Source organism: Nyctereutes procyonoides, unplaced genomic scaffold (genome assembly GCF_905146905.1).
Source record: "Nyctereutes procyonoides isolate TBG_1078 unplaced genomic scaffold, NYPRO_anot_genome, whole genome shotgun sequence".
NCBI lineage: Eukaryota > Metazoa > Chordata > Mammalia > Carnivora > Canidae > Nyctereutes > Nyctereutes procyonoides.
In genome coordinates, this window is record NW_026575120.1 from 20,584,197 (window position 1) to 20,609,649 (window position 25,453).

At 40.0% G+C, this 25,453-nt stretch overlaps 1 protein-coding gene across 3 annotated transcripts in view; it reads left to right on the forward strand.

The window, feature by feature from the left end:
- Positions 1–25,453, forward strand: part of ESYT2 (extended synaptotagmin 2) — an 83,053-nt gene that overhangs the window by 16,152 nt on the left and 41,448 nt on the right. For all 3 annotated transcript variants that reach the window (XM_055334692.1, XM_055334690.1, XM_055334691.1), the window contains exons 2-6: positions 15,153–15,194; positions 16,034–16,168; positions 19,016–19,092; positions 23,736–23,808; positions 24,046–24,135. In XM_055334692.1, coding sequence (XP_055190667.1) covers positions 15,153–15,194; positions 16,034–16,168; positions 19,016–19,092; positions 23,736–23,808; positions 24,046–24,135 — 417 coding nt within the window. The remainder of the gene's footprint in view (positions 1–15,152; positions 15,195–16,033; positions 16,169–19,015; positions 19,093–23,735; positions 23,809–24,045; positions 24,136–25,453) is intronic.

Sequence of the window (25,453 nt, forward strand, 5' to 3'; positions counted from 1 at the left end):
ACTCACTTAGCATAATATCCTCTAGTTCCATCCATGTCGTTGCAAGTAGCAAGGTCTCATCCTTTTTTTATGGCTGAATAGCATTCCATTGTATATGTTGAGCATATTTTGATGTGTCTGTTGGTCATCTGGATGTCTTCTATAGAAAAATGTTCATGTCTTCTCATTTTTAAGCTGGATTGTTTGTTTCTTGGGTGTTGATTCTTGTTAAGTCCTTTATATACCTTGGATACTACAGGGTACTTTCTAAAAAATTTTTAAGTAGGCTCCATGCCCAGTGTGGGGCTTGAACTCGTGACCCTGAGATCAAGAGTCACACGCTGTACCAACTGAGCCAGCCAGCCATTCCAATTTTTAATTGAAATTTAAAATTTATTTATTTATTTAAAAGATTTTATTTATTTATTAATGAGAGAGAGAGAGAGGCAGAGACACAGGCAGAGGGAGAAGCAGGCTCCATGCAGGAAGCCTGATGTGAGACTCCATCCCCGGACCCTGGGATCACTCCCTGAGCCAAAGGCAGATGCTCAACCCACTGAGCCACCCAGGCGTCCCTAAAATTTCATTTTTAAATGAAAATACTGTTACTGTTAGCACTAGGTGTGAGGCAACCTGTAAATTTTAAGCGGTAGAGCTTGAAGTAAACAGATACAGAAAAATCTAGTTTGGGCTTCACTTATTTTACCTGTGAAATGGTACCTGACAAGTTTGGTAAACTTGGGAAATACCTGTCAAACATGACCATTGAGTGAATTTATGTTTCATGGGTCACAAGCACTGTTTCATTTATTTTATACTTTATAGTTTCAGGAGGAGGACAGGCTGAAGACACTGGTAAAGTGAATTATAAGTAGAGGAGAAAAATGGATTTCTAAACTTTGACATGCGTCCCATTTGTATATAAGGAGGGGAGGGAAATCTGGCTGCCCTACAGAATAGTTTGGCTAGCACTGCCTCAGGGGAGCTTGCCTGATGTATGCTCTGGATGTGGAGTCAGGGTCAGAGTCCAGACCTCCATGGACCCCAGCTCAGTGGCTCTTGGCCAACATCAACCTAATGGGGCTCAGATCTTTCATCTGCAAAGTGGTGAGGAAGTGCATTGGTTGATCTGTCAGGTCCATGCACCCTCTTAAAAATAAAAATGTACCAGGAGCAAAGGATGGGAGTGGAAGAGTAAAGGGGTGAGGTGGTAAAGGAGTTGGGGTTGAGGAAGGGAAAGAGTAGGTTGTGCTGGGTAAGTATAACTATTGGTTGTTAAATATACAGCCTATGATGCAGTAAAACAATTTATTCATGTATCTTTATGGCCTCACCAAATAACTCTGACATGTATACAAGTTTGTAACTTCAGAAACAAGTTAAGGCCATAGTGGCATGACTGTGTTCCTGCTTCACTAACGGTTAGGCCAGGCACCCAGTAAGGGCACATAGATCACTGATATGTCCTTGTTTGTTGGCTTATCCACTGACAAGGAACCTTCCATCAGGCTACTGTCTCTAGGCCTCTGGAATTACATATTTGGTTCTGATATTATTTGGGGAAATATCAGAATAAAATATATGAAGTATGGTAACACTGTATATTCCAGGGAATGAAATATTCATTTCCTTTTTATTTTTTAACAGCTGTATTAGAGATATAATCCACATACCATACAGTTCAGCCACTTAAAATATACCATTCATGGTTTTTCCATGACTGTGGAGCTAAAATCACCAGTGTCTGATTTCAATGATTATGGAGCTAAAATCACCAGTGTCTGATTTTAGGATGATTTCGTCCTCTGTTAAACTCCACACCCACAGGGCACCCAGGGGCCTCAGGTCATGATCCCAGGATCCTGGGGTTGAGCCCCACGTCTGGCTTCCTGCTCAGTGGGGAGCCTGCTTCTCCCTCTACCCCCCCCTCTCATGTTCTCTCGCTCAAATAAATAAACATCAGCAAATCCATGCCCACTAACGCTCATTCCCCGTTCCCTCCATGTTTCTCACACTAGCCCTAGGCCACTACTGATCCATTTTCTGTCTCTATAGACTTACTTGTTCTGGACAGCTTGAGTCCAGACATCAGTATGTGGTTTTTGTGACTTGGACTACCTGTGTGATAGAGAGGTAGATAGATGATAGAAAATGAGAGGTGATAGGTGATTGATAGAGAAGTGGTAGATATTATACCCACTTCCTGATTCTGAGGGTGCTCTGTAGTTGTAGAAGATACACTCATTGGGGAAACTGGGAAAGTGCACACAGGGCCTTATGGTGCTTTTTGCAATGCCTGTAATTATTTCAGAAGAAAAGAATGGGGTGTGTAGGGGGCTCAGTCGGTGAAGCATCTGCCTTCGGTTCAGGTCATGATCTTAGGGTCCTGGGATCAAGCCCCACATCGGGCTCCCTGTTTAGCAGGGAGGCTGCTTCTCCCTCTCCTCTGCCCCTCATGCTAAATCTTTTTTTTAAAAAGGTAGAAATTATTGAAGATGCTCTTGGGATCTAGTTATTGTTTCTGCGTATAGTTACACATATAGAGTGAATAAACAGTGATCTTATCGTTTCTGTAATGATGCACATATAGTGAATAAACTAGTGGGTTTTCTAGGGAGAATTGGAGAGAGCCCAGGATTTGATCAAGAAATGTACATTTTTGTGATTATTTTCTCCAAGATTTCCATCATTAAGTCTCTTATATGGAAAAGAGACTGAGAGAGTAAGCCTGTCATATTTCTCCCTGGGAAATCCTGTAACATCAAAATGGAAGGTGTGGGTTTTTTGGTCTTGTTTTTTGTTTTTAGGTGTTTCTGTCACAGTTGATGACAGGCATGATGGGAGGTGTATCAGAATCTTGGTTTCAAACATCTAGTAAAAATGATATTGAGGAAAAAAGTCCTAATGTTTTCAGGTGCCTGATTATTTATTGTTCTTCATTGCATACCAGTAAGGAATAAAAAGAGAGAACAAGTAGATTTTGGGTTTGTAAATGTCTTTGACTTCATTTTTATTTTTTTAATTTCATTTTTATAATGCTTCATATATATAGTTTGTGTGAGAGGATAAAATTAAGCTCTTAGAAATATGTAAACCTGTTTCTTAAAAATGAAAAATTCATAGTAAAATTTCAAACATATAATGACTTCTGAGTCCATGTAGATGTTTGGTATTCCTGTCAGCTCCATACTCCAGGGGATTTTATTTTATTTATTTTTTATTTTTTTAATAATAAATTTATTTTTTATTGGTGTTCAATTTGCCAACATACAGAATAACACCCAGTGCTCATCCCGTCAAGTGCCCCCCTCAGTGCCCATCACCCATTCACCCCCCACTCCCCGCCCTCCTCCCCTTCCACCACCCCTAGTTCGTTTCCCAGAGTTAGGAGTCTTTATGTTCTGTCTCCCTTTCTGATATTTCCTACCCATTTCTTCTCCCTTCCCTTCTATTCCCTTTCACTATTATTTGTATTCCTCAAATGAATGAGAACATATAATGTTTGTCCTTCACCGATTGACTTACTTCACTCAGCATAATACCCTCCAGTTCCATCCACGTTGAAGCAAATGGTGGGTATTTGTCGTTTCTAATGGCTGAGTAATATTCCATTGTATACATAAACCACATCTTCTTTATCCATCATCTTTCGATGGACACCGAGGCTCCTTCCACAGTTTGGCTACTGTGGACATGGCTGCTAGAAACATCGGGGTGCAGGTGCCCCGGCGTTTCATTGCATCTGAATCTTCGGGGTAAATCCCTAACAGTGCAATTGCTGGGTCGTAGGGCAGGTCTATTTTTAACTCTTTGAGGAACCTCCACACAGTTTTCCAGAGTGGCTGCACCAGTTCACATTCCCACCAACAGTGTAAGAGGGTTCCCTTTTCTCCGCATCCTCTCCAACATTTGTGGTTTCCTGCCTTGTTAACTTTCCCCATTCTCACTGGTGGGAGGTGGTATCTCATTGTGGTTTTGATTTGTATTTCCCTGATGGCCAGTGATGTGGAACATTTTCTCATGTGCTTGTTGGCCATGTCTATGTCTTCCTCTGTGAGATTTCTGTTCATGTCTTTTGCCCATTTCATGATTGGATTGTTTGTGTCTTTGGTGTTGAGTTTAAGAAGTTCTTTAAAGATTTTGGAAACTAGCCCTTTATCTGATATGTCATTTGCAAGTGTCCTATCCCCCACTGTAGGTTGTCTTTTAGTTTTGTGGACTGTATCCTTTGCTGTGCAAAAGCTTCTTATCTTGATGAAGTCCCAATAGTTCATTTTTGCTTTTGTTTCTTTTGCCTTCATGGATGTATCTTGCAAGAAGGTACTGTGGCCGAGTTCAAAAAGGGTGTTGCCTGTGTTCTCCTCTAGGATTTTGATGGAATCTTGTCTCACATTTAGATCTTTCATCCATTTTGAGTTTATCTTTGTGTATGGTGAAAGAGAGTGGTCTAGTTTCATTCTTCTGCATGTGGATGTCCAGTTTTCCCAGCACCATTTACTGAAGAAACTGTCTTTCTTCCAGTGGATAGTCTTTCCTCCTTTATCGAATATTAGTTGACCATAAAGTTGAGGGTCCACTTCTGGGTTCTCTATTCTGTTCCATTGATCTGTGTGTCTGTTTTTGTGCCAGTACCACACTGTCTTGATGACCACAGCTTTGTAGTACAACCTGAAATCTGGCATTGTGATGCCCCCAGATATGGTTTTCTTTTTTAAAATTCCCCTGGCTATTCGGGGACCCAGTCTCCTATAGTAGTAGTAGCTACTGCTGCTCTTCCTTCAATAGTAGAACAAAGCTGGATTGATTCCGTGTGGTATATAGAACATGTGCAGTTAAGTCAGTGCTATGATTACGTATGTATCTTCTGGTCCGTTTCAGTCAAAACATAAGCATATAAATTTGAATAGTAGCATTTGATTTGAATTTAAGACCAAAAACAACCAGATTGTCTTAAATGTGTTAGTGAAGGAGATGAGAAGACATGTTTCCTATTCTTAGACTCATTTTAGTTTGTAAAATTGATGTAATTTATGCCAGAACCTCAATTCTAAATCAAGATTATCACATAATCTGTTTGACTTTTCTTTAACAGTTGCAGAATGTCTAAATGACTTTAGAATTTTGTTGAATTACGCTTCTAGCCCTTGAAAAATATCCATGGATCTGCATCTGTATGTAAGGCATTAAATAAATCTCTTGACATTAGTATTTTGATAAAGGGTATCTAATTGTTGTCTGGGTAGAAGTTATGAAGTGCCCCTGTTTTGACTCTGCCATTGAATATTAGCCCTGGCTTAAATTCTCCCACGCATGCACTGAAACTTATGCCCTCTCATCCTTCAAAAATAAATGGATGAACAAATAGTTCATCTAACCAGGGCAAATAATACTATGTGAAATTACAGAAGGCTTCATAGTAAAATTTCTCTAATGTATATATTAGTGAATTAGAAATAAGAATTGGTTTTCAAAGGATTTAGACAGCTTGGTTAATTGTAAAAGATGTGCTGGGATAAACCTAGCTTTTTAGTTTGGTTTTACTTTTTCCTGATTTACAAATATAGGTAGTGATCATTCATATAATAACAATAGTAATGCATTATTGTAGATAAACATGCTTTAAGCAAACATTTATGTATGTAAATACTTCCCCTCTCTGCCATTGCTTGAGCCAGAAGAGTGTCAAGATCATGGAGCTGAGGTGTGGTCCATACTTGTGGCTCTCCATTGGGGTTTCAACCAGACTTCCTTTGTCAGCAGCTAGTTCTTATTTCAAACTGTTAAGAGTTTGAGACCACAGAAGAAAGCAACAAATTTACTCCATTAGGTATGTGGTGAGCATAATTAAAAAGTGATTACGTTACTGCCTTTGGTCTAAGGTAAACACTGCAGGAATATTAGTGCTTCTCAGATTCCCTGGTGAAATTTCTTGTTAATGTAAAAAGCACCAAGGAGAGAATTTTTAAAATGTTTCCTGGTGGGAAAAGGCCCTTAAACAAAGGTGGATTTTCCAGCATGACCATTATATTTTAATGTCTTTGTGCAATATTATTCCTTCTAGTGTATGAAATCACACTGTTACACAGTAGTCCAAATCCATGTGAAGTGGACCCAAACTACTGAGAAAGGTACAACTGTGTGGACTTTGAGAAAGGTTAATTGCCTTCTTTACTGCATGAATTAGTTGATTGCCTCCCTTTTATGTAGACAAGGAATAAGTAAACCCAGTTATTTTGTAGTTTCTTTTTACCATCTAAATGACTAATTTGACCACTGTTAATATTTCATTACAGGATTGTTAGGTTTTGAGAGAAACATTCCTCTCTCATGCTTTTAACCTTGAATATTTTCTTTGTAGAGGTAGCTTTTAGGAGAAAGCACCCCAGTATCTTAGAGAAAATTATTGTATTAAGATTTCTTGACTCCAGTTTTTAGAATTTGCATCTGTACGGAGCCTCTGGGGAAGGTGGGAGCAGGGCAGATTGTGAGTAAAGATAGAGGTAGTTTACAATAACCCTTCTGGGAAATAGGTAAAGAAGTTCAAATATAAAAAGATTGGAGGGCACAAATTTATGTTGGTACCAGTTTCACTGGAGTCATTTTCTCTGGTATGTTCAACCGCCAATCTGTCAGAATGCTCGGAGCTCCTCACTGATATGTTTACCAAGAGGTAACATGTACACTGGAAGATACTGATGACTTACAGTTTAAAATTTTTGAAATCCTTTCATTTGGAAGTTTGTCCAGTGTTAGTACTTAATACTTTTTCTAATGCCTTTTTTTTTTAAAGATTTATTTATTTATTCATGAGAGACACAGACTTGAGAGAGAGGCAGAGACACAGGCAGAGGGAGAAGCAGCAGACTCCTCACAGGGAGCCCAATGTGGGACCCGAACACGGATCCCAGGATCACGACCTGAGCTGAAGGCAGGCACCCAACCGCTGAGCCACCCAGGCATCCCTCTAATGCCTTTTTTCCCCCTCATAACTATATAATAGGAAGAAATTGTGATTTCTTTCCCCCCTCCAGGTTCCGTGGGGAAGTCCCCAGGTCCCCTCCACTTATCTCAGCAGGCTATACATATTTTGTTGTCTGTGTCTGTCAGGACTGGAAAGCACCGGCATGGAGAATTGTAGATGTTCACTTGATCCAAGGTCAAGAGAGTGAGACCCAATTTCTGACACTCTTGTACTGGTGTCCTATACTTCCATCTTCATTGATAGCAGTTCCAAATCCTGGATTCTATACACTGGGTCCTTGGACTCCTTTTGGTTGGTTTGTGAGTTAACCGGAAATTTTCTGGGTAATTTTAACTTGCTGCAAGTCTTTTTCCATTTGCATTGATTTTAAAATTAAGCACGCGATCCTGGAGACCCGGGATCGAATCCCACGTCGGGCTCCCGGTGCATGGAGCCTGCTTCTCCCTCTGCCTGTGTCTCTGCCTCTTTCTCTCTCTCTGTGACTATCATAAATGAATAAAAATTAAAAAAAAATTAAAATTAAGCAGTATGCAGACAAGACAATATTAAACATTTGAAGATTTTTAGTTAGTATCTCCCCAGCTTATGAACTGTTTGAGTGCAGCTCAGATCTATTTAAGTAAACTTGCTGTGTACCCCCAGGCAAAGGTATGCGTTATTAAAGGTTTTCTGAAAACAGAGTTTCTCTTGTGATATAATGAATAAAGTATAGGCATATCATGTTTTCTTAGAATCTGTGGTTGTCCTGTTATTGCCTAATTTGATCTTATTTTTGAGAGGTAAATGTTAATTTTAGATAAGGAAATTGCTGAAAAGTCTTTTTTCAATTTGTAGGCTTATGTAGAACTCATTGCATGGTGTAGGAAGGTTGGTGTTTTGGGACTGCCTATATGTGGGTGGCTCTCACTCGTGCTGGATGGCTGCTGAGGAAAGGCTGGCTTGGGTTTGTGCTGGTTGGGACCTCCCCCAGATTCCAATGGCACACTCAGAATAGCTGTATCAGAAGGACTGAATTCCTTTTTCCTTTGCCCTGAAATAGTGAAAGAATTCTTTCACTGGAACCAGTCACCGCTCCAAGTAAGAATTTAGTAAGTTTTTGGTATTGGGTATGGTTTTGGTATTGGTTTTTATTAGTTTTTGAGTAGTGCCTAAAGGACAATGCAAAAATGAGCAAAGCTCAAATCTTTCTTAGGATGAGGAAGAACCTGAACATAAGTGAATTTAATGAACTTAGTTGGCCAGTTTCCTGTTTGAAGTTTAATGACATTTGGTTTCCAAAATGATCACTTTATTCATTTATCCTTTTACTTAAAAATATTACATCAATCATGCTTCAGGTGTCATAGATACATATCTTCATATTTTCCCAGAGCATGATTACCTTATTATAGATTTTTTTTTTAATAAGGGAAGGAGTCCACAGCACTTATACTGTATGTTTCAGTGCTGGTACCGTGAGTGAAGTTTAAAAAGACACCCCACACTCAGTGTGCTTCCTGTGTAGTTGCTGGTGCCCAGTCCTCTGCCAGTGCTGGATTGAGCACTCATGTTCCACACAAGTGCTAAGTGTCCACATTGTCTTCAAGGGGAGTACTGTTTGAAGAAAAAACTCAGTCCTTTAATTGAACTTCAATTTTAAGTGTTAGCCTACATTATCTTTAATGCTCAGAAATGGGGAAAAAGATACAGTGAGAAAAGTTTAGCTGTGCTCCGACTTGCAGCACTCTTTGTACTTCAGCAGGTGGGACAAGGAGAGTAGTCTCTTCCCTCCAGCCTGTTCCCCGGTGTCTTTGAACAAATTAGTCATCCTCTGTGAGTCTGTTTCATGACCTATTAGATGGAGCCACTGATGGTTCAAAGTGTTGGGAGGATTAAACAAGATACTGTATGTTCTTGGCACACAATTAATGTTCTGTCTTTGTATATTTGGTTTAATTTTTTTTAAACAAAACAACTTTGGTAATATCAACATAATATTAGAATCCAAAATATGTCTTTGTTCTTTTTAAAGATTAAAAAGAGATTTCTTGTGTAGTGTCAACTTTTAAATATAGTCAAAACTTAAGTAACCATACTACAATGATTCTTTCTAGTTTGTAGAGATAATATAAATAATAAATACAAAAACTTGTTTTTTAATTGGACTTAGGAAATTTAAGTGGCTTTTGTGTTTTTTAAGTTCAAAGATAAGATTTGAAACCAAATGATGTGTGTTCATAGACTCTTCTGTGATAGAGGAATGTGTTTTCTATTTTCTCTGTACATTCCAGTTTTTATCTTCGATGTTTTTGCTACTTTAAATTCTGTTTGGTGGAACATAAGCAAATGTTTATGAATATGTATTAGAAGCAGATATTTTGACTTAGTAAATAGAATTAAAATTTGGTAACAGATTTACTTTCTTTAATTCTGATATATTTTTCTTTGAGACATTGAAATAATCCCTTATAAATTAGAAGTCTCAGAACTATTGAGTGCTTTGGGATCCTACTACAAGGAGATGGCTTGACTCTCAATGCCAGCTAGTTCACTTGCGTTGAGGGCTTATTTGTACGGGTGGTTTCTCCTTTCTTATATTTTCAGAATAGATTGGGGGTACTGCAGAAGTGTTTCCTTGAATGCTAATCTTCCATCATTTCTCTACTGAACACTCTAGCATTGACCCATTGCTTGTAGAATAAAATCAGCACCCCTTTGCACAGCATTCAGTCTGGCCTTGACCTTATTTTTCAGCTTCAGCATTTACCATTCCTTCCATCTCCAAATCCAGCCAGCATAAATTGCATATGCTGTTATTTCTGCTTAGAATAGTCTCTTTACATAGCAAGCCCCAACTGATTTTTCCAAACCAATCTTACACACTGTTCTTCCCAAATTTCTTATGGACTCTTCCAGGCAGCATCAGATAAATTACTTGGGCTCCCAGATCTTCCCTCACAGACCAGTGGTTACACCTTTCCACACCAGCCTACTCCACCATCTGTGAGCTTCCCAGAGACAGGAGTGTGTCTAAGTCTATGGTAGTATCCTTAGCTCTGAGGACAGAGTCAGAAGTTAACTGGTCAAAAAAATGGCTGCCTTAGCCCATGCTTCAAAAATGCAGTCTATACGTGTGCAGTAGTTTGAGAAATAATAGCATGGTGACAGAAATGCAGTAACAAAATCAGAATTCACACTAGTCAAACTGTATTTCTGTTCTGGTGCATGATGGTGAGTTAGAGAAGCTTTATTACATAAATTTAAATTCTGTAGACAGTTTGTGGGACTGTTGTGTGTTTTGCAGGAAAAGTCAATAACCTTATAGGGTTACTCTTTTTTTTTTTTTTGTAAAGATTTTATTTATTCATGAGATACACAGAGAGAGGTGGAGACATAGGCAGAGGGAAAAGCAGGCTCCATACAGGGAGCCTGATGTGGGACTCAATCCCAGAACTCCAGGATCATGCCCTGGGCCGAAGGCAGACACTCAACCCCTGAGCCACCCAGGTGTCCTCGGTTACTCTGTCTTTAAGTACCACAGGGTGAGTAGGAACTTGTTAGCATACCATTGGACCCAATTTGAAAAATACCAGTGAAGTTAAAGAAACCAAATAATGTTAGAGAAGGCACATGACTTCATTGTGGAATGTTTTTTGCAGAAGTCATTTTATATTTAATAAGTTGCTTAGAAATGGGATTGCTGGGTCACAGGGTAAATATATTTGGGATTTTATCATTACTATTTAAATATCATCGCCCTCTCATGCAAATGTTAGGTAAAACCAGTCTTTAAATTGCACTTTTCTTAGTCTTGGGTGAAATACTGGGTCTAGTGATTGTGTTTTATTGTAAATTGCTATCATGTTTGCTGAACTTTGCTATCAGGTATTTCAGGACTTGTACTGTATTTGACGTCTAGAGTCCAGATAAGTAGATCACTATTAAATAACAAAATTTTCTACTTCTGATTTAGTACTTCCTATAATTTAAGGCATATAACCTGAGTTTTGAGCTTTACTCTTCAATGGGAGTCTGCCCTACTGAGAACTTGATGGACTCTGGGTTGACTATCTCCATGCCACTCTTTACATCCCTCAGTAATAGAGTGGTCAACAGCAGGGGCAGACAGATCTGATTTTCCATCCCCTTTCTGTCACTTAGTAGCTATCCTGTACGTTGGAGGTATTAATGATTCCTATTTGTAGATTTGCTGTTTAGAATGAGCCCAGAGCGTTAGAAGGAAAAGCTGACTGGGGTTGGGGAGTGAAGGAGAGGCAGAAATGGTGACTCTGAGATTTCTGGTTTGCTCAATTGGGTGGATGGTTAGAAATAGTTCAGGTGCAATGCAGGAGAGAAAATTAACAGAGGTCCCATATATGTGACTTGGGAGATGGAAAGCTTCATGGACTCGTTGAGACAATTCCTCAGTCTACTTTGAAGGCAGTTGGATGAGAAGAAGGAAGAAACGTGGACACATGTGCACTTCTGCAGCAAATATCTGAGGATAATGGGCGTGGATCCATGTCCTGGGTTGTGCAAACTAGTTGTGTCTACCTTATAATCTACACACACACACACACACACACACACACACACACAGAATTAGCTCAGATAATGTATTTTGATAGCTTACCACAGAACCTGCCACACACATAGTAGCACATAGTACTGCCTGACTAAACTGGTTACCAATTACTTTTATTATTTCAACCAAGTATACTTGGGTTTGAAAACTCATAATGCCCTTAACTCATCTTCCAGAAATACGGATGGACAGAGATTTATTATCTGTTCCTCAGCCATCCAAGGACGGGGTCTTCAGCATCTGCCTTCCCTCGCCTTCTTCAAACCTTTTATAGTAAAGGCTTTGAAGGGACCTCAACCTTATTGACTACCTCATCATATGATCTTAGCTTTCTTGGGTTTGTGGGCTCTAAAAATCTGATGATTTATCTTTAAGTAAATTTGTATACATACAGCTTTGTGTGTGTGGATTCCCAGACAGGACCCTAATCTTTGAGCTTTAAATTTGAAGTGGGTAGAAAATCTAGATTAGTCAAAGCTTTCTATGTGTGAGGCATTGTACTTATGATAGGTGGTTATGGGCTTTTAGAACTTAGCAAGAATTCAGTTCTTCAAAGAAACTAAGGAATCCTAAAGAAAAAAGTGAAAACTGCTATAAACACATTTTACCTCTCAGTAGTAGAAAGAAAACCTTTTGCACCTACAGAGAACGTTTCTCTGAAGTATGTGTGATTAATAGATGGCTCTCTACCAGTCAATGAAAAGGAACTGACCATTTACCCCCTCCCTGCTCACTGGAGAAAGATGCAGCCCATCTGGCCCAGATGTGTCTGGGAAGACCTGAGTCTATCCCGTCTCCTGGTTATTGAGGGATATCCATCTATAGAGGTGCTGGGACCAGCCCCCCAAGAGCCTACCGTGTTCTCAGTAGGGATGGACATTCTGATGTTTGCCTTAAGTGATGATTTGTGGCATCACAAGCTTAGAAACAACAGGTAAAGTCATTGTTTTCACAGATGGTGTTTCACTTGTTTACTGGGGATAAGGTATAAATGAACATATCCTGTCACTTCCTAATATTTGGGAACAAAAAAATCTGAAAACAGGTAAAAGGAAGTCTTAAGTGACAGATTAAACTCATCTTGCTGTAACTTGACATTGGGAATATTTCTTTATGAAGCAGAGCAGCAGTTTAAGATTTCTAGAACTGAGGCCATACCTCCTGTGCAGGCCCCTCTCACTGACATCCTGGCATCATCTGCAAGCCCATGTGGTCCTAAGGATTATCTTGATGTGGATCGCTGCTATTTTTATTCAGTGTGGAATGATACAGAATTTTAATCTAAGTCCAACACCGTATTGAGGTTTTACCCTTCACATGACATTAAAGTAGAGAAATTTACAGAAGGAATTTACAGTAATTTCAGTAATATTCCAAATAGCCACAAATATAGATGTCTCTGAAAAAGCAAAGTCCACACAAAGAGTCAGGAGTGTTGTTATTAGGTGGAGTGTTGAGCAGTTGGTCAGTTCTGAGCAGCCTCTCTTTAGAGCATCTCTCTAGAGACACTTCTTTCCTTTGTACAAGTATGTTCTGCACTGGGCCAGAGGGAGGGGTTGGGTACACAGAGTGATTGTGACAAATGCAGATTTCTGGACAGAACCTGAGTGTGACTGTGCCATGGGGCTGAGGAGTGATTGTGAATGGTGACATGTTTGCGAAGTTGTTTGGAACTGAGGTGAGCTGATTGTAAGGGGAAATGGCCGAGAGGGGAAGTTAGGAAAAAGGTAACCAGTAAATAAAGAAGAATATATTTCTGCACAAAGGAGGCATTATTGTTTGGTTGAATTCCACAGGGCTGTGATAAAGACAAGATTTGGGCATGGCAAGTCAGAAAAAAATGATTTGAACCAGGTCTTTGATCTCCCGATTGATAAACATGTAGGAGTTTATGGCCTTCAGTGAGGGTAACTGAAATGGAGCTCCTGTGTTCCTAGAGTTCTAGAGCTAGGCAAACTAGCATCATGTGTGGCTGGGAAGCCGAGCAAGGCCTCCCTGTGAGTGGGTGTCAGCAGCCTGGCATCACCAGGAAAGGTAAGCCTGCCGCGAGAATTGCCGACTCTATCGTTTGCCCTGAAATTGTAGGAGAAACACACCTACAGTGAAGGGGTTCTGGCTCTCCCCTGGTAGGTGCTCTGCTTGTGCTTTTGGTCCTTCCTGTTGCCATTGTGGCTAGTTGGATTTAGAGGGACAGGGGCCAAAGGGAAGACCATCTCTGTCCTGTGAGGGAGCAGCAGAGCACACAGCAGAGCACACAGCTTCATTTTTGTACCCCTCCCAGTCACTCTAACACACCCCCAGATTTTCAGCTTCTTTGCAGAAAGTAGTTCCACAGGGGTTTGTCCTCTGGATTTACACAGTCTTTGCCAGCTGTTCTCTTCCCTAAATCATTGCCTTCTTGAATATTATCCCTCCCAACTCTCCAGACTTTTTCTTAATTCTGGAAGGTTGCCTTCCCTTTGGTTTTGTCCCAGGATGGAGTCAAGCTAACTGACTTAGAAGGCATTATTTCCATTCCCTCTAGCCCACCCTCATGGTTTGGGTATCCTGAGTCTGTGACATGGAGGGGTGGGCTGCTCAGGCACGTGGACAGACACATAGGAGGAGGAGGAACCTGCTGTCCCCTCTCGTGGGGCAGTGATATGGCCTCCCCCCAGGAACCAGCTGCGGCTGCTGCTTTGCTCCTCAGGACGAGGCATGAGAGCACTGTCTTCCTGGGAACCTCCCTGCCCCCTGCCACCCTGTTTTTCTCTGCCCAGCTCCTCTGAGCTGGACTGTGGGGTGGGGGGTTTGTCTTTCATTGGCTGCTAGTGTGGCAGTTCTCGAAATCAAAATGTTTCTCAGACCATCTCTCAGTCATCCTTACAGAACTGCCTGTGACCCATTGTACCTCTAAACCAAAAATAGGGTTTTCAGAACGTTGGTATGGCCTGTATGGTATTCTTTCTTTGGGGAAGTACCTAGCATTTCTCAGAGGAGAACTCCTTACCCAAAACAGCTTTAGCCTTCCTCTGCACAGGGTTTTTATTTTAACAGCAAAGAAAATGCCTTTTCATCTTTTTTCTAAATAAGTTTGTTTCTCTATCTGCAAATACTCATTTTCTGCAGTATACAGGCCCTACTCATGGAGACCTAGAACTATAATATTCATTTAGGAGATGGTGTGAGAGGAGCCAGTTACAGAAAAGCATCTGCTGGCTGGTTTGGGCCAAAAGAGGAAAGTAAGAGGGAAAAGTGGGTTCTTGAAGACTGAGAGCATAGATGTTTGGATACAGATGGCAGTGCTGGCCATGGAATGGAGAAGCATGTCTCTTCAAAAGGAAGAGGTTACAGCGGAATACTCTTCCCAATGTTGAGCTTCCTTCTGGACCTCAGAGATACAAAGAGGGGACTGTGGCATTGGTGGTCACTAGACTTTTCTGCCCCAAAGTGGTGTTGGGACATAAAGAACCAGAGTGTGACACGTTTCAGTTTCTCCTCAGAAGCCATTGTGCAGAACTTCAGAGGGGGGCAGGTAAAGAAGCATTATCTAAACAAGCATGCAGTAACAATATCAAAGAGCCTGTGTGACATTTTATGTACAGTTCCTGGGAGTCCATAAGTCATGTGTATGTTTTTTTCTCTTAGGTTCATTTTCCAGACACTGAAAGAGCAGAATGGCTAAATAAGGTAAGAGTAGAATATACTAAATACCAGATTATCAATGGGAGTTAGAAGATGAGTTGCCATCTTTCCATTTTGGGGAATTTGGATGTTGACAATATGTGAACTCATTTGGACTTAGTGGGCTGGCTCCTGCTCCCCAAAACACTGAGTCATAACTAATATATTACTTTCCTAAATGGTGAAAACTGTGTCTTTAATGCGAAAAAAATGATTATATATTCATAGTTGTGTTTTTGGTCTTGTGTCTACTTCGCTGGTTGGCTAGTCCTCAAGTCTATTTTATAATAATCACAAGCACAATTTTTTGAAATACTACAAAAAGGAGTATAACTCCCAAGAAACTTAGTAATTAATAATTATTTTTAAAGTTTACTTTTTAAGATCATATACTTTGAAGTAGATGTTTGTCCCTGTATTTTATATATCCTTAGAGCTACAGAGTAGGAACTAATTAATGTTTGCCTTACAGCACCAGAAGTTAGTCCATTATTAAAGAAAACTCATTAATGTTTACTAAAAAAAAGCTAAAGAAAAACATCTGTTTTAGGTTTTTAAAAATTAATTGAAACCACAAGGCTTTCTGATTTTTTTCCTAAGCAACTTTAAATGTACTTCTGAGTGCTTACCCAGAATAACTAATTTCTGTAGCATATTAGTTTTTTGTTGAGGTCTATTTTTGAAATTCAGATCATGTTATTTTGCGTAACAAAAGTAGACACTCCCCGCTCTTTTAACTTTCAAAAATTCTGGTAAACTATAGAGGTGTAATTTTTCATGATGACATAAGTACATTATTATGTATTAGAGCATTTTTTTTGACATGGGTTCTTTCTTCTTTACAGACTGTAAAACATATGTGGCCTTTTATTTGCCAGTTTATAGAGAAGTTGTTTCGAGAAACTATTGAGCCAGCTGTGCGGGGAGCAAACACCCACCTTAGCACTTTCAGTTTCACAAAAGTTGACGTGGGCCAACAGGTTAGTTTCTTAAGTATTCTCAGTTGTGCGTATGGTAGAATTGGTGTGAAAACTTAAGAAAAATATATATTAAACTACTTTATGGGGATCCCTGGGTGGCTCAGCGGTTTGGCGCCTGCCTTTGGCCCAGGGTGCAATCCTGGAGTCCTGGGATCGAGTCCCGCATCGGGCACCTGGCATGGAGCCTGCTTCTCCCTCTGCCTGTGTCTCTGCCTCTCTCTCTCTGTATGTCTATCATCAATCAATCAATCAATCTTTAAAAAAAAAAAGAAAACCACTTCAAATTACTTTCTAGAGAAAAACCTGTTCCTGAGGAAGGCCTGGCAAGGTGTCTCTGCAGCTTGTCCCTGTGCTACCTCATGTGGGACACCCTCTCCTCACCTTGTACTCATTCTGCCCCTGCTGTCTGTGGCCAGTTCAGTCTCCTTGGGCAGTTTCTCTCAGTTCCCAGTATGTCCTTGTACCTTACCGCCTTCTGTCAGAATTGCCTTTGCAGTTTTTCACAATCTGTCTCATTGGAAAGGGAGTTTGTTATGTGAATTCATACTAAAGGTTTAATAATTGACAACAAACTTAAAGACATTTACCCCTCAGGACATTTAAAATCAGCCACTAAGGACTCTGGTGCCAGGCTTGTAGAATCACATTAACTATGTGGATGAAGGGAAAGATAGATTTTGTTATTAGAATCATACAGAAAGAAAAACTGCTAATTCCTAAACTACTAGTGAAAGCCTCAAGACAACATCTAAATTAGTTGAGCATAGCTGGCTTCCTTTTTTATTTAAGTCAGTGTTTACAGTGATTAGCAACAGTGCAGGGTAACATTTTTCTTAACTGAGGTATAATTGACATGTAACATCGTATTACTTTCCAAGGTAACATTGTTTTGTATGCCTAATAAAAATTCAGAATTCAGTATTACTTTTAAATACATACAGTTTACACACACTTAGTGCTTGTTCAGTAGAGCCAAACAACACACCATTGCCATGTGCTGTAGTTCAGATGTCCTTGCTTCACACCATTAGGGTTTTAATAAATGTGGCCAGGAGTGTCTGACCTGGTTGCGGTGTTATGTTGTCAGTGCTCCTAGGTCCATTCCCATCCTTTACTCCCTAGGCCATCTGTCACCTTTCTCCAACACCAGATGATTTTCTGTGTGCGGAGAATGCTCCATCTTATCTGCAGTTACTCAAAAACTGGGGTCTCCACTGCAGGCACATGTTGTATTTAGCCATCTTTCCTCTTGGCTGTGAGGTGTCCAAATATATTAGAAGCCCGGGATCTGATCATCCTCTTGTTGAAGCGCAGAAGTGCCTGCATAGCCTAACACTTACCTTTCATATGTACTTTACTTTCTCTGACATAAAACAATAACAGCAGATAGGAAAACACAGTTATAGGTAGAATGCTATGTGAGTATGAAATAAGAGTTGACACTTTTTCTGTAAAAAGCCAAGTACTATATGTTTTAGGCTTTGACAGCCACATGAAGTCTTTGAGGCATATTCTTCTTTCCCCCCATTTGTTTTATAATTGTTTATAAATATAGAAATCTTTCTTAGCCAAAGGCTAAATTTAACCTGCAGGCCATGGTTTGCAGTCCCATAATGTAAGATGATATGCTTGTGTTTATGGAGATTTAGAATTCTAACTCCAGCTGGATTTGTTTTAGGGAGAATTATGTTCATTTTCTATTACACACTCTGAGATTATCCTTGGGAAATAGGAAGAATGTTAAGAGTAGTGCTGACTTATCAGAGGCAGCATGGCATCGTTACCAGGTGCCCCAGTATCTTACAAGTACAGGCGAAGGAACTCTGAGGAAGGAACAGGCTAGAAGGACATGCAGAGCCCCGAGCAGGGTGCTTTGTACACACGTGATGTCAGCGGGGGTTCTATTGCCTTCAGGTGTTCACTCTGTTGAGATAATGCCCAGTCATCTGGAGTGGGGTTGGCCTCCCTGCTTCTCCTCATCTCATATGTCATGTTAAGGGGATAAAGGGAATATTATCTAATGCAGACAGTTAAACTAAAGGTCCTAAGCCCCTGTACCCCATTTTCACTCCTCAGCATAATGATTTGAACTGTGTTCATTGTGATTCACCAGGGAAAAGGCTGGGAACTTAGGGCAGCAGGAAATGTAGATGCACAAAGACTTAGAGATTAGTCCTCCAGCTAGTTGAGGGGTAAGATGTTAGGACACCTAAACCTCATAGTAAGCTCTAATACTCCAAAGGGAAGGCATTTCTTCAGCTTGAATGTTTGATGCTCAAATGTGAGGTTGAGAACCTCTCTAGAAGCAATCTCAAAGTGCTAAAATGAGAATAAGTTATTGAAATGGTATTAAAGCTGGGTCCTTGAAACATGGCGTGTATTATAATCTGTTTCTTCTTACAGTCATGTGATTTTTGTCTCTGTATCATGTATTAGATTGTATTGATTAGATTAAAGTCAGACGTACAGCCAGTATTTTTTATTTCATTTAAAAACCCCATTTTGTGAAAATTTTAAGAAATGAAAAATTATAAGACCTAAAGGGAAAAAAAGCTATGTTTCAAACCATGTCAGGACAGAATAGAGGGAAAAGAGGTCTGACCTCTAAGCGCTCACACACCAGACAGACACATTCCCTCTATCCTTTGATTTCACAGTAGCCTTGTGAGATAGATGCCATTGTCACCCATACTTCACAGATGAAGACCTTGGAGAACGGAGACCTGATAACTTGTACTTTGAAAGCAGAAGTTTAATTCCTATAGCCTAGGGCTAAGTTTGTCCTCATTTCTATGCCATATTACAAGGTTTGGGTTTTTTTTTTAAATAAGCTGCCTCTTGTTTCAGCCCCTTAGGATCAATGGTGTTAAGGTGTACACTGAAAATGTGGACAAAAGGCAAATTATTTTGGACCTTCAGATTAGGTAAGTTTTTATTTGTGTTATATTTATGTCATAGGTAATGATATATAATGTCATTTAGCTGTACCCATAAAGGAGGATATAATGAGCACATTTCTTACCTGATGTTTGGTGGAATTTGACTAAATTGTTGAAGACCCAAATTTATTTACTTTCTGTGTCTTAATTCTTGATAGCCTAGATAATTGCCAACGTAAGCATGTTAAATTAAAAAAATTAAAGACAGGGCGCCTGGGTAGCTCATTCGGTTAAGCATCTGCCTTCAGTTCAGGTCATGATCCTGGGGCCCTGGGATCGAGTCTTACATCAGGCTCCCTGCTCAGCAGGGAGTCTGCTTCTCCTTCTGCGTCTGTACCTGTGCATGCTCACTTGCCCTCTCTCTCTCCCTCCCTCCCTCTCAAATAAATAAATAAATAATCTTTAAAAAAAAATAATAAAGACACTACAAGAAAACTACAGGCCCATATCTGATGCCAAATTCCTCATCAAAATACTAGCAAACTGAGGGATACCCGGGTGGCTCAGCGATTGAGTGTCTGCCTTTGGCTCAGGGCATGATTCCAGAGGCCCAGGATCGAGTCCCACATCGGGCTTCCTGCGAGGAGCTTGCTTCTCCCTCTGCCTGTGTGTGTGTCTGTCTATCTATCATAAATAAATAAAATCTTAAAAAAAAACAACTAGTAAACTGAATTCAGCAGCATATTAGAAGAATTATATACCATGACCAAATAAGATTTACTCTCAGGGTGCAAGGATCCTTCAACATATGCAAATGAATCAGGCACTACATTAATAGAATGAAGGGGGGGAACCACATGATCAACTCAGTTGATGTAGAGAAAGCATTTGAGAAAATTCAGTTTTCTTTCATGATAAAAACAGTCAACAAACTGGGAACAGAAGAATAAAAGGTATAATAAAGGGTAAGAGGTGTGTGGCTGGCTAGTTGCAGGAGCATGTGATTCTTGATCTCAGGTTCATGAGTTCCAGCCCCACTTGGATGTGGCAATTACTTAAATAAATAAATACTTAAAAAAAAAAAAAAAAAGGCCTATGTGAGAAACTCCCAGCAAACATCGTATCAGTGGTGTGAGACTAAGCTTTTCTTCCAAGATCAGGAGCAGGCATGCCCACCTCCATTTAACATGGCCCTGGAAGTCCTAGTCAGAGCTGCTAAGTAGGAAGAAAAAGCAAGGCATCCAGGTTGGGAAAGAGGAAGTAAAATTGTCTCTGTTTACAGGTGGTATGATCTCATATGTAGAAAACCATAAGGATTCCACAAAAAAGCCTCGGAGAACTAATAAATTCAGCAAAGTAGCAGAATATAAAGTCAGCACACAGAAAATCAGTTATGTAACAATGCACAGTCCCAGAATGGAGTCAAGGAAAGTCTTGTTTACTTTAGAATCAGAAGAGTAAAATTTGTAGGAATTAATCAAGAAGGTGAAAGACTTGTACAAAGAAAACTATAAAACACTGCTGGGAGAAATTATAGAAGACTCAAGTAGATGGAAGGCATCCCATGTTCTTTGTTTGGAAAACTTAATATTATTAAATGTCAACACTGAAAACAGTCCATAGAATCTGCACAGTCCATATAATCACATGTCAGGTAAGGGTTTAATATCTGAGGGTGTAAAGAACCCCTAAAACTCAACAGCAACAAACAAGCTGATTTGGAAATGGACAAAAGGTCTTGAATAGTCATTTCTCCAAAGAAGATATACAAATGAGCAGTAAGCACATAAGATCCTCCCCTCATTACTAATCAGGGAGATGCAAATCAAAATCATGATCTACTGCCTCATACCCATCAAGATGGCTACTGTCAGACAACAGAAGGCAGCAAGTGTTAGCATGGACATGGATAATCTGGACCCATGTGCACTGTTCATGGGAATATAAAAATGGTGCAGTTTGCTGTTGAAACAGAATAGTTGTCCTTCAAAAAATTAAACATAGAATCACTGTTAAGACCCAGCAATTCGGGATCCCTGGGTGGCACAGCAGTTTAGCGCTTGCCTTTGGCCCAGGGCGCGATCCTGGAGACCCGGGATCGAGTCCCACATTGGGCTCCCGGTGCATGGAGCCTGCTTCTCCCTCTGCCTGTGTCTCTGCCCCTCTCTGTCTCTCTCTCTCTCTCTCTCTCTCTCTCTCTCTCTCTCTCTATCATAAATACATAATAAAAAAAAAATTAAAAAAAAAAGACCCAGCAATTCCACTTCTGGGGCTATACCCAGAACCAAAAACAAAGTTTCAAAGAGATAATCTGTACACCCACATGTGTAGCAGTTTGTAACCATTAAAATGTGGAAGCAACCCAAGTGTTCATTGACAGGTGAGTAGATAAGGAAAATGTAGTCTGTACGTGTAGTGGAATATTACTCACCTTTAAAAAAAAATCTTCACGATGAACACCACATGATTAAAATAAAAACTTATAAAAGACTTTGTGACTTTGGGATATTGCTAATTAATACCATCCTAACGCTAAAGAAAATGGAAGGAAATTCTGACACCTGCTGCAACGTGGATGAACCGTAAGGACATTATGCTGAGTGAGATAAGCCTGTCATAAAAAGACCAATACTGTATGATTCCACTTAAATGAGTACTTAGGTTAGATGCATAGAGGAAGAAATTGGAATGGTGGGCATCAGGGTGTGTGTGGTAAGTTGCTTCACAGGGATATTCAGTTTTATAAGATGAACAAGTTGTGGAGGTGATGCTAGTGATGGTTGCACAATAAGGTGAATGTGCTTGATACCACTGAACTTAAAAATGAGTAAGATTGTACAACATACATTCTGTGTGTTTTACCACAATAAAAAGTAATTGAGAAAAAGATTGACAGTCTGCCAGGTGCCACACCTGGCAGATAAAGGTGGTTTTGTTTAGTTCTTGTCCTCATTCTTTGTGCACTTTCTCATGGCTTCCTGCATCTCTCTGAGACCTTAAAACAGCTGTGGAAGGGGAGCTGCTGAGGTGTGTCAATTGACAGACTCCACTCATAGCTTTCTTTCTTTTGTCCTTGACTGAGGATCCTTTTGTTTTATAATGTCATCTTTGAGTTTCTAAAGTATATAAATCTAGTAAACATACAGAGTTTATACCAATGACCTTTACTTTAGAAAAGAGCATTGACTGCCTCTAATGATCTGATTGAAAAATCTGTATCTCTAAAGTATCGGGCATTACTACAGACACTGTTGTCATCAGTGGGATAAAAGGAAGCCCTATGTCTTCAGCTTGGCTGTACCCTGGGACTGTCCACTAGGCTGATAATGAGCTTCATGAGGATGGAAACTTTGTTCTCTGGTTCCAGCACCAAGGGAGGATTTCATACACATTTATTAAATAAACATTTGACTGTATCAGTTAATAGACGCCATTGTGAAGACGCAGTCTGGCTTTCATGGTTTTAGCAGTCATAACAACATATGCAGATTATGCTGCTCAGATATTTATGTCTCTAAAAAAAAATCTGCATTCCACTTTTTTATATGTTCCAGGCTGGAACTTTAATTAGGTTATTGGCAGTGGAGATGGGGAAGGAGCAGTTGGCAGATACTAGGAAATAAAAAGATCAGGTCTTAGGGTGAAGAGGAGAAAAGTTTTGAGATGGGTTTTTAACAGGTGATTTTATCAGCTAGATCCAGAATCATGCTCAGTAAGAAGAATCCATAGATGCTGGCGTTAACACCAGGACATAAATATTGAGAGAATTCATCCCAGATGCCTTTCATTAGTATTTTACTTGTGTGTATTTTTTTTAATTTTTTATTTATTAATTTATGATAGTCACAGAGAGAGAGAGGAGAGAGAGAGAGAGAGAGAGAGAGGCAAAGACATAGGCAGAGGGAGAAGCAGGCTCCATGCACTGGGAGCCTGATGTGGGATTCGATCCTGGGTCTCCAGGATCGCGCCCTGGGCCAAAGGCAGGCGCCAAACCGCTGCGCCACCCAGGGATCCCTACTTGTGTGTTTAGATATTCTCTTTGCAACATCTCTCAAACTGTCCCATGTTCTCAGGCAGGAACAGGAGCATGGTGTGCTGCCTTTGAAGGTGGGAGTCAAATCAGAGATCCTGCACAAAACATAGATGATGTTTCATGTTCATACTGAGAATAGCAAGCCTGGCATTCAGCATCATACTCTGTTCTTGTTTCATTTGTTTCATTTTGTATTAATGATTGAAATTATTTAATCATTGAGTAAAATTGGTGCCCCCAAAAGATGCATCATTTCTAACCTTTGATGTCACAGAGCCCTGGAACACTGTTGGTAGTTTTCTCACTACCAGGGAGCATAGGTGTAAAATTTACTTACGGTGAAATATAATATGAGATTTTCTTTATGTTTTAAACAAACTCAGTTGTTTATAAAACAAGTGAAAACTACATTCCATCAAGAAACAGATCCAGAAGTTGCTCTTTGAGAAGTGACATGTGTAATTGGTGTGGCTGCTTTGAATCTGCTAGTGGGGATGCCTGCGATTCTGGGCAGTAAGATACTCGGGCATGGGCCTCAGGTCACAGTTTTGCCTGTAGGCTGATTTTGGTTGTCCTACTATCATTTTACTCATATTATATACCTTGCATGTCTGTGGTGATTAAGAGACAGTAATACAGAACTTTTTCTTGCTAGTTTTGTAGGAAACTGTGAGATTGATTTGGAGATCAAGCGATATTTTTGTAGAGCCGGTGTTCAAAGTATACAGGTAAGGTTTTTAAAGTTTCATAGTCTTCTGAAATTCTGTATGCTCTGTTCAAAATGAAAACTGTGAAGTTTTTATGAACTCAGAATTTCTTTGAAGTTAAGTTTTTTATTTGTAGGTTATACTTGAAGTCAGATGCTCAGAAGTCACTGAGATGACCATGTGTCCTCTTTCTTGCATCAGTAGGTGGCCTGTGGGTTTGTCTTATGTGACATGTTCTGATTTCCCGTTTGAATTTAGATTCATGGTACAATGCGGGTGATCCTGGAACCGTTGATTGGAGACATGCCCTTAGTGGGAGCCTTGTCCATTTTCTTCCTTAGGAAACCAGTAAGTCAACATTAAGTTCATTTTTCCAATTAACTGACAAAGATATGTAAGGAGAGAAACATAGTTTGTCCTTCTCTCACTTTTCCCTTTTCTGTTACATGAATCCTGTGAGTGTTTTTATGCTTCTTTATGCTCTTAAAGGAGGGCTTCATCTCTTAATAGACAGCTTTTTTTCCCCCTGATTATAAAAGTAGTATGTTTCTTACAGGAAATTTGAAAACATAGATTTTTTTAAAAGTGTGGGTTGTAACTAACATTCAGCTCCTATCACTGAGTGTGGTTTATAGATATTTGCTCATCTAATCCTCATTAACTCTGCAGTTGAATACTAATGTAGGTTCCTTTTACTGACCAGGAACTGAGAGTCTAATTTGTCAAAGTTACAAAACCAGTAACTCCAGGAGCCCAGGCTGACAGTTGCTATTCTCATACTAACCCATAAATCTCCTTGGCAACCCCCACGAACAAAGGCTGCCATCATTCACATACATTGTCTTTCTGTCGTGGTATGTTTAATGAACCACATAGTACATGGTTTTTAAGATTCATAAAGGTTTTGGAGGGCTTTTTGACTGAAATATATATATATATATATATATATATATATATATATTATATATATATATATGTAATATTTTTAAGTAGGCTCCACACGGTGTGAAGACCAGTGTGGAGCTTGAACTCATGACTGGGATTGAGCCACCCACATTCCCCTACTGAATTATATCCTAACACTTGGATACACGATAATAATCATCACTTCACATTGTTAGGCATATATGTATATTCCACATTTTATTATAAATAGTCAATACTTATTAACAAAAATGTCTTTCCTGCCTAGTCTCCTCACCATGGCCCCTCCCACTCACCTGGGTGGCTCCTTACCTACCAGGCTCCTCCTGATGTGGCCTCCTGCAGCCTCTGACTGGCTTCCTGCCTTGACTCTGTCGTCAGTAGACTTCACTAGAGTTAACCTCCCAATGTGCACACAGATGATAGGGACCATCTCTTTCTTGCAGACAAGCATCATAATCTAGGTGGGGTCTCTCTCCAGCTTCATTTCCTGGCACTGCTCTGATGAGCATCCCAATTTCCAGCCACAAGGAAGAATCATAACCCAAGGATTGTACTGACCCCCCTCATTGCTCATCACCTCCCTTTGTCTTTTCCTCCTCCCAGAACACTGTCTTCATCCCTTTGTGCAGTCTCTTCCAGAGACACAGGAAGTCAGCTTTCCCCATATTCCCCAGTGCCATAGTGGCCTCTATGTTGTGGCATACTTCTCATGAACTCTTTGAAAGCTACAGCCAGATCT